Here is a 10,365-nt window from a genome sequence, read left to right as displayed (position 1 = left end):
TAATGTAGCAAAACCAAAGCATAGAGCGCTGTGTTCATAGACAAAACAAGCTAAGAACACAAATTACGATTTTCGATCTTCATTCTTAGAAAATTTCGGACTTTACTCAGGTCAGTCGTTTCAAACTCTTTGGCAAGGCACGCCTTTACGATCCGGACAAGCTTCTCAGACGGATTGACCACTAGCACGTCATCAACGTATATGACAAGGATCACCTGATCACTTCAGTACCTCGTACGTACAAACAGAGGGCATTGGCGCTTCGTCTGAAACCAATCCTCTTCATGAACGCATTGCATTCCATTGCCTTGGGCAGTATTCGATTTTGTAAATACTTTTTAGTATTCAAATCCTTTAAAGTATTCAAATACTTTGTAATTAAATACTTTTATGGAAGCAGTATTTGTTTTTGTAACACAAATACTTTCACAAATATTTAGTATTCGAATACTTCGCATAGTAAGTATTTGAATACTTAACCTTCCTTTTTTACCAAAAATCAACTACTCCAAAATTTCTCGGGAAAACACTTTTTCTTATTAATTCTGGTGCGTGGAATCCAAATCAATTTGTACTTTTTCGATCAGACTTCTCAATCAAAAGTTGTAGACTAGAAACCAATTTCGAAAGAAAATTCAAAGGGCTGTAACTTTTGAACTAGTAGCCCAATCTAAGTCAATTTTTTTTCCGAGTCGATCTGAGACAATTTTTTTTGCTGGTCTCAAAAAAAGGCAGTGTACAACCTTCCTTTTTTACCAAAAATCGACTGCACCAACATTTCTCGAGAAAACACTTTTTCTTATTAATTTTGGTGCGTAGAATCCAAAACAATTCGTACTTTTTCGTTCAGACTTCTCAATCAAAAGTTATAGACTAGAAAAGAAACCAATTTCGAAAGAAAATTCAAAGGGCTGTAACTTTTGAACTAGTAGCCCAATCTTAGACCTGTTTGAAATTATGGATTCTACAGGCCACATTCTATAAGAAAAAATTTCCGGGTCAATCTGAGACAATTTTTTTGTCGTGCCTCAAAAAAAGACAGTGTAAGTATAACTTTCCTTTTTTACCAAAAATCGAATGCACCAAAATATCTCGGGAAAACACTTTTTCTTATTAATTTTGGTGCGTAGAATCCAAAACAATTCGTACGTTTTCGATTAGACCTCTCAATAAAAAGTTATGGACAGAAAACAAATTTCGAAAAAAAATTCAAAGAGCTGTAACTTTTGATATAGTAGCCCAATCCTCAAACTGTTTGAAATTATGGACTCTCGATCTCAGACAATTTTTTTTCCGGCCTCAAAAAAAGGCAGTACTTTTAAGTTATTCAAATATTTGAGAACAATTTAGAAATGTTTAGGGAAAGTTTCCATTCTCACAAAATCAAAATCCGATACATCTGAATACCGAACTCGATAGTCTACGTAACTTAAAAACAATAGGGACCTTTCTCATATCCTTAAAACCATGTGTACCAATTTTCAAAGCGATCGCACGTTTCTAAACAAGTTATCATGCACACGGACAAACGCATGATCAAAAATGGATCTGGTTTCCCATCTTCACCTGGCTTTATTTTGAGCACCCATTTGCACGATATAGCGTTTCATCCTACCGGCAAGGTCCAGGTACCGTTCCGTTGCGCTCCAACGAATCCATCTCGTTCTGCGGCGCTGCCACAAAACCCAATCACTTCGCTTCTGCATCTCGGACAGTGACTCCGTCAGATCTAGTATCCCCTTCGTAGTCTTTATGCCCTACGGGGACGTGATGTGCTTCAACCGGCCGACCACCAGAGTCGAAATCGACATCTCGAGCCTGAACAATTGACTTCGTTGCAAGATTCCACACTCTGTATCTAGCTGGGCAATAGCCAAAGAACATCCCCTTCCACGCCTTCGTGTACAGTTTCTTGCGGTGCTCCTTTGAGACGTGGACATAAACGACGCATCCGAAAACTCGCAATTTCGACACGTCCGATTCCGTCCTCCCCAAAGCTTAGCAGGCGTCTTATCGTAGCCGTTGGCTCTCGTTGGACAACGGTTCATGATGCACACAGCAGTCAATCGTTTCTTGGTTTTAGATGTGTTGGGTTTATTTGTGTGTTTCTCCATTTTCCTCAAGTCTTCTATCATTATCTGCCGCGGTTAATGTTTCTGCAAAGTTTCTTCTGAGTCATTAATTGTTTTAATTAATTATGTCTTGTTACGCGGCTTCTGGTTTATGAATTTGTTTGATTTTTTGTTTCTAACCAATAAAGAAATAGCGGTTCATTTCTTTTGCAAGAAGACGTTTGCGTAGTCACACAAGATGTCAATTAGTAGGTAATTACTAGTTAGATCGGCGTCCAAGTAGTAGCGTATAGGCGGTACAACTGAATATCGAGGTAAACGCTGCACTTTGTGACAAAAGCATGAAACTCGGTACACATGTTTATTAGGTCCAAATAAAACTTTTGACCCGCAACACCCACCGAAATTTTCGTGTGGGTTCAAAATTTGAACAATTTTGTTCAAAAGGGTGTTCAAGATTTTAAACCTGTAAAAATTGACGAATTTCGGCATTTTAGGGGTCGTTTTTGAATGATTTAGGGTCGCTGATGCCAATGGCGGCATCAAAAAAGTTGTATATCTGACCCTTAGGCCCCAAATTTGGAGTATTTTCAAAATAATGGTTAAATTTTGAATTTGATAGTTTTAACCCTGCGTGATGTTTCGGATGTCGATTGCAGCTAATTTGGACGTGCACGACATGCTAGAAATGTTATATTGACGTTAAAACAGTTTCTGGTGTGTAAATAGGCCGTTAATCGTTCAATAATTTGTTCAAAATTTGGAAATTATATACTTGAAGGATTTTGCCGTTCTTGGTGTCGTTTCCATATAATTTGTGGTTGCTGATGCTAATTTTGTATTCAGAAAACAGATGCGACTCATAGTTAGCCCCTTTTCATACTATTTTACCTATTAAGAGGGAATGTTCGGCGCAGTCATACCCTTGTTGCCCCGGATTGCAACAACTATTGAATGACAAAGAAAGACGAAAGAAACGGGCATTTCATTAAGATTCGGAAATGGACATGTTCTCTGACGGGATATGCCGCCTATGCTTCCATTAATGGCCTTCCGTCATCGCTTGTTGGGAAATCTGTACTTCCAGTCAGTCTTGAACTCGCTCCAGGACAAGTAACATCTCGTAATATCTCTTGGTACGAACTTGGAGCAGTTACTACCCTATGCATACACGCTAGAGGCCGGTTATCTGGTACAACAACTCAACGAAGGGAAGAGGATTAAATCTACTTTCGTTCATAACAAAACAAAGTGGCACAAGGCCTGTGCATCGAAGTTCCAAGGGGCTAAATTGGATCAACTTTTACTAAAAGTTCAGTCTTCAACCAGTGCTATTGATGATTGATGAACCTGAAGAGGCACTCGACGACTGGCGGCCAGAACCAGCTTCTGGCTGGTCAGGTCATGGTGGTAACGGTCTCTTAATATGCGCTTAGAGCTCCTACAGCGACGCACAGGGCCTAAAACGCCTGTGACTCGCGGCCTAATCGTAGCGCCCGCCGTCTGATGGACTTTGGGGACTGCCTCGGCGACTTCTGGGAACACCTAGGCACTGCGTTGCGATCGATGGCGTTTCACGGTATCGTTGCGATATCCTCACTTCAAAGAAAGGGCGTCGCCAGAGGGGGCAGGGAAGGGAAGCTGCCCCCCGTGTAGAGATTACAAAAGTAGCAAAATGCAAAGCAACCAAAGTGTCTTGGTTTTCTTGACCGATAATTCCTTATTACAGTTATTGTGGTTGTAAAGGTAAGACAGTACAAGAGTGAAAGTTTGTGTGCACTGCACTATACCTACAATTAATAATTTTTTTATCCTTCATATGTCGACTTGCCCATCTCTGGGCCATCATCTGGCGACATTCTTCCTTCAAGGGGCACGAGTCGGACGGAACTTGCTCACTGCGTGATGTTACTTGTAGTGGAGTGAGCTCAAGACTGACTGGAAGTACAGATTTCCCAACAAACGATGCCGGGAGGGCAATAATGGAAGCATAGGCGGCATATGCCGTCAGAGAACATGTCCATTTCCGAATCTTAATGAAATGCCCGTTTCTTTCGTCTTTCTTTGTCATTCAATAGTTGTTGCAATCCGGGGCAACAAGGGTATGACTGCGCCGAACATTCCCTCTTAATAGGTCAAATAATATGAAAAGGGCCTAACTATGAGTCGCATCTGTTTTCTGAATACAAAATCAGCATCAGCAACCACAAATTACGACACCAAGAACGGCAAAATCCTTCAAGTATGGAATTTCTAAATTTTGAATAAATTATTGAACGATTAACGGCCTATTTACACACCAGAAACTGTTTTAACGTCAATATAACATTTCTAGCATGTAGTGCACGTCCAAATTAACTGGAATCGACATCCGAAACATCACGCAAGATTAAAACTATCAAATTCAAAATTTAACCATTATTTTGAAAATACTCCAAATTTGGGGCCTAAAGGTCAGATATGCAACTTTTTTAATGCCGCCATTGGCACCAGCGACATTAAATCATTCAAAAACGACCCCTAGAATGGCGAAATTCGTCAATTTTTACAGGTTTAAACTTTAAACCCTTGAACACCCTTTTGAACAAAAGTGTTCAAATTTTGAACCCACACGAAAATTTCGGTGGGTACTGCGAGCCAAAAGTTTAACTTGGACCTAATGAACACGTGTACCGAGTTTCATGCTTTTGTCACAAAATGCAGCGAAAAAATGTGTACCGCCTACGCTATAGTGTTATTCCAGGGCCTGGATTATTCAAGTTCATGACAAATGAGTATTGCGGCAGTAGTTCATTGGTACCACTCGTTTTGCGTTTTTTGTAACGGATTGAGCGATGACCAGGTTTTTGGTCGTTGTTCACATTCTTGCTTTTTCTTTTTATGGAATGTGTTTTTTTTATTTGGCGCCGTTGTAATGCGATCTGCATAGCTGATTTTGGACTTTAGAACATTCCTTGGGGTCCATAAACTTTCTTGACATTTTTTGTTATGTCGGTTACTCACAATATCGGATGGTTTGGAATTAATTATGTAACGTGACAGTGAACTACCTTTTTGTTTTCTATTTTCGAAAATACAGGTCCATTAGTAAGTTCTTGCTCTAAGCTCTATTGTCGATACAGTTATTTCCCAACAAGTTCGTAAGGAATTACTTAGTCATGGAGAAAGATCATCCATCGTATAACGAAATAAGAATGCTACAAATCACCATAATGTAAAGGATGATGGTCCTTAACCACGTCGCGAAAAGTTAATTAAAATCATTTCGCCTTCTAATCCGATACTTTAAAACGGAAGTATAACTTTCATTTTAATCACAGAATTTGAATCGCTGATGTAATAGGTATCGTATTGATTTCGAGTGGGTGGCAATAACATAGCAAAGCCGCCAATTACATACATCATTTCTCCTCCTTTGATATCTGTGATATACTTTTAGAAAGGATATGTAATTTTGACCTAGAGTATTTGTCAAATATAGCAGTAGAATGAAGAGAGAGCGTGCAGACAAAAGTAATCGCGCTTCCGCTCATACCCGACATTGAATGAAAAGCTTCCAATTTGTTTCATTTTCATTCAGTAGACGTAATTCTGTAATTGCGATTCACATTATGTCAATGGAATTGTAAGCTAATATAACGAAAGCCTAGCTTACCTATACTTGTTCAACACAAAAGGACTTTCGTAACCGTATTGGCGCAAGAACTGCCAGCTTCGTTCTGATATACAAATTTGGTTTTCCTACTTACATATCAATACAACATTAAATTACAAAATACTTTCTTTATTCATTGTTGCGTAACACTGCTGATTGTGAATCTGCACTGTTGTGGTTGCATGTGCAACCCCCGCACGCATTTCCACTGTACACAAAATTGCTTTCAGGGTTAAAAGGTACAAACCCACTCATTACTAAGAGCAATTCAGGATATGAATTTTTAAGAAAACATTTTTAAAATGGTTTTAAAAGAGAATGTTGGCTACAAGGTCCGCAGGCTCGTTCGAAACCTTAGACCCTAAGGTGTTCAAACTCAAGGTTTTTTCGTAGTGAATGTATTGGTAAGGCAAGGGAAAATACCACAAAGTGGGGTTTAGTTTTCTCTAAAGCCCCCACTGATACATTTCACTTAAGAAACCGTCTTTGTTACGTTGCCATTCAGTCAGCGTGAGTAAGAGTTTCCCCTACATTTGCCGCCGCGTATTTCTCGTTATTACGCTCGAGGAGATTGTCGCTCTATAAAATATAATAAATGAAATGTGGTTTTAGCTCCTGCGTGTGTTTTTTTATTGAGGATTACAATTAAATTTTAAAATGGCACTTTTTGCGGTATTCGTGTTATTGATGCTGACCTCTTTTGGTAAGTCTTCTTTGAAATCTTAGGAAATCGTCTTTTAAATACGGTGTATGTGTAAAGTATGTCTTGCATACATACACTGTATACATAAGTTTAATTTAATTAATGTGTATAATTATAGTAGTTAATGCCATGTTTGTGTATGATGATGAGTTAATGAATGAGAGCGAAAATTTATAGGCGCACCCCAATTATTACCAGATTTACAATTGTAATTAATAACCTGGAACCGGATGACCGTGGTTCTTGTTTGATTTTTGTGAATATGGTCCCTGACATTTCATTATCTGTCTCAAATTTAAATTATGCAAAACCGCACTAATAACACCAATGAAGAATGCTACCGATTTCGAAAGTTATTAAATTTCGATATTACATAATAATCAATATGCACATAGTTAGACCTATCGAATTCTTCCTAAAATATATGAACTTGTCTTCGACATTAGATTTTGATGGGCATAAATTGACCTCAATTTTTATGTGTTTTAAGATGATTTGAGTATTGGTAAATAGCATTTGCACTTTCGTAGTGGTTTGAACTTTAATAATTGATTATTTTTTATTCATTTAAAATTTCACTTTTTCTCTTGTAAAAGAAATGGTCTGCCTTACTCACCTACTCACTTTCTTACTACAGTATTTGATAGTACATATTACCATTGAATAAAAACACTATAGTGTTTTTATTCAATGATATTACATAATTGCTCGGAGGTCTTGAAGGTTTATTGAGATATATGAGTAATCAATACGTTGTAACTGTAAGTTGCTATATCTAACTGTTTTTACTCGTGTTTTTATGAGCACTGTGTAAGCGTTTAGACATCTCAAAAATAACGTGGTTAACCAATCTTCCATTTTCCCTAGAATTGATCATGCCAAAAGTTTTCCTGCCATATACACCCGAAAGGCCTTCTGGAAAATGTGAATTGTGGGTTTTTTGTGTACCATGGTAGTCCTTCAAAATGTTGTAACTGATGTAACTCAGAGAAATCATAAATTTCCTCCCGAGTGTTTCTTATTTAAGTTATTCACTGTAAAGGAACTTAATTCTGGGCTCAGAAATAGGGCGACTTCATCATGTAAATGATCTTGAAAATTATGCAAATTACACCAAAATTGCTTCAAGCAATAGGGTTTTCCTGTGGGGTCTGCTGGAAGTGAATCATAGTGGTTGAACTTTCTTAACCACAACGAATGACACGGGGTGAATGTGTTTACCAAATGGGCAATTCCGTGATTTTGTGAAAGAATTTGTGACACGATTTGCTTATGGCCTGGTAGCATCGTTAACTGTTAAACTGTTAACTGGTTAAATGACAAAAGCTGGCTTTTTGTCTGTTAATCCTACCCGATCGTAAATAGAACACTTATCTTAATCGCTTAACACGTGACATATAATGTGCGAAAACGGAAAGTCGAAATTTGTTGTTTTGTCAGTATTGTAATTAAATTAAAATGGCAAACGGCACAAAACTTCCACTCGCAGAGTTTTGTTAGTACTTTTTAGTAATTTTTCATGCGTATAAACAAATTCCGTACGAAATAAACTAATTAAAATTTTCTAACACAGACAAGTAATTCGAAAACTCAAGTTTCACTCTTACATTACTAGAAATATATTTAACCGGTTTAGTAAGAGCGTTCCAATTTCTTGTACCGTACTCGTTTCAGACACCCTGATCTAAAATGTTGCTTTGCAAATGTACATTAAAAGAAAAAAACAACCCCTGGTCATGAGGGATGCTTTAAATTGTACTTAAAACACCATTTTAAGTTGAAATGAAAGTGTTTCCACAAAGAAAATGGATCATTTATTTCTAAAAGAGAAACAATAGGTGACTTATCGCTTGTTTGTCGATAATTTTTCGTTCAGGCATGGGTTTCAGCAAATATGGAATTTAGGTGTCTCCAATGATGACTAAGTAGGAATTGGTACTTTTCGTGGTTTTTTATTGTAGGCAAGAAGAAGATAGAAAAGAAAAAATGGAAAAACTGGAGTATGGTGACAATTCGATTCGTATTACCACAAGATCATTGGCAGCACTTTGCATGTAATAGTCGCATTCATACCCACGATCGTTTAATAGGTAGTTTCGTTAATTTTCTTAGGCGTGCTCATATGTTTTGTTTACAATTTTGCTATATAACCTTGTATAAATTTAGTACCGCAAGAAGTTACAAATAACAATTTATTTAATTATCCGGATTACGAAATGATGAAGGACGGCGTTTTTCTTAGATTTGCATCTTTCCTAATCGATAGATAAGTATATAACGCATGTGAATTCATTACGGGAAGGTTTCGAAAACGACGCTAATCGGAAATGCAAAATTTAGAGTGTTAGTACCTCATTAAAAATGATGCAAATTAACTACACGTGCACTTTTGCCAGCACAAACAAATAAAAACCAGAAAAATAATTTCATACAAAGCAATAGGTGTGGCAAACACTGGAAAAAGGTTCTACAAAATTTTCCAAATTCTCGTCCGGTTAGTTTTTTTGCTTAGACAAATATTCAAGAATTCAAGCTAGTTCGTTAACGATTTAAAAAAACTAGGATTACCAAGGACGTAATTGAAAATTGAAAAAGTAAAAGGGGTCCCATTTTTGCCACGTATGGATCTGATAAGTACAGTAGACTTTAGGCAAATGTTAACCTTCTCAGTATAATGATCAACGCAAAGTATACTTACAGAGTACATATTTAATAATGCTTCTGGTTGCAACACCCATTGATGGTATCCGTTTATACACGTTTAAAGAAGATGGGCGTTAAGATTCCATTGTAAACCCGCTTGATTAAAGCAATTGTTTGTGGAGATAAAATGGAAACGGATTTCCTTTTCCATAAAAATTTGTGTTTCATTTAAATTTTTGCAATTATCAATAAGTACGTTTCAACATTTCGATGCTTATGCTAATAATTGATGAATTTGTAAAAAAAACGTTGGCCATAATAGGTTACGCCTCTTTCAGGATTTTGCAAAGGGCGAAGGAGCCTGAACCTTGTTTTTTTATGAAGGCCATTATAAAGATCAACACTGATTTAAATCGTAGGTGTGTCCGCGGTATAATTAAATTTAAAAAATCTGTAACTAAGAGTTGATTGTAGTTGTTCGACCTTGAGACATATCCGTTATTTTGATTTGGTACCAATTAGGACTTTCTCAAGTGATATGTTGAAGAGGAAGGCGTGATGGAGGTGAGCGATAATTGCGATCGTCCTTGAACTATAAACTATATAGAATAATAATGTGGAGGCGAAAATGTAACGAAAGGAATTTAATTATTTTTCGTAATGATTAACAACATTAGCCTCGAATTATGCAATTTCGTTATAATATTGTATCGTGCGGATTGTTTCAGATCATATCCTGATGTATGCCCCTGTCCTAGTTCTAGTTTGCTCTACCCTTCTAGGTTCTTGACGCAACCCGCAACCGCTTCAAAGTTCAACAGTGCAATTATTTAACACCCAATAAATCGATTAGCCGCACTTTTAATTATTCTGGCTATGTGTTTATGGTTTTGTTTGCCAAATTACGGTAATGACAAATATGTAGCGCTTTCACTTGTCACTTTCACTTCTGAAGAGGTTGGCTTATAATTTTCTTAGCGCACATGCTTGCAACCTGGCAAGAATTCTCTATGATTGTTTAATACGGTGACCTACTTGACCATATTGGCGTTTCTACCGATCCACTGCGAAATGATTCCAAAAATAAAAAAGAATCGTGATTGAACTTACGTAACTCCAGTAGGTAATTCCATTTGTGGTTGTCTTCCGAATAGAGATTATGAAATTCGGTACGGAAGTATCGATTAGGTACGAGCTTCCAATTTTGAACGCCCAGGCTGCGATGTGTTTTAATTAGTAAACCGGCAATTGGCAACAAGCAAGAATGTTGTCAATAGTAATGTTAACTACGT

General features: G+C 37.3%; 1 protein-coding gene and 1 long non-coding RNA gene across 2 annotated transcripts in view; one reads left to right on the top strand and one right to left on the bottom strand.

Moving 5' to 3' along the window:
* Positions 1-6,192: 6,192 nt before the first annotated feature.
* Positions 6,193-10,365, top strand: part of LOC116166626 — a 30,287-nt gene continuing 26,114 nt past the window's right edge. The window contains exon 1 of the mRNA XM_031481632.1: positions 6,193-6,430. Coding sequence (XP_031337492.1) covers positions 6,385-6,430 — 46 coding nt within the window. The 5' untranslated portion in view covers positions 6,193-6,384. The remainder of the gene's footprint in view (positions 6,431-10,365) is intronic.
* On the bottom strand, positions 9,703-10,320 carry LOC116166633. Its single transcript, XR_004144364.1, has 2 exons — positions 10,184-10,320; positions 9,703-10,137 (listed from the first exon to the last, which is right to left on the bottom strand). It is a non-coding gene; the product is annotated as an uncharacterized LOC116166633 (long non-coding RNA).

The sequence above is a fragment of the Photinus pyralis genome, unplaced genomic scaffold (genome assembly GCF_008802855.1).
Source record: "Photinus pyralis isolate 1611_PpyrPB1 unplaced genomic scaffold, Ppyr1.3 Ppyr1.4_LG3b, whole genome shotgun sequence".
Taxonomy (NCBI): Eukaryota; Metazoa; Arthropoda; class Insecta; order Coleoptera; family Lampyridae; genus Photinus; species Photinus pyralis.
Note: the sequence above shows the minus strand (reverse complement) of the source record. Positions and strands in the feature narration are given on the sequence as shown.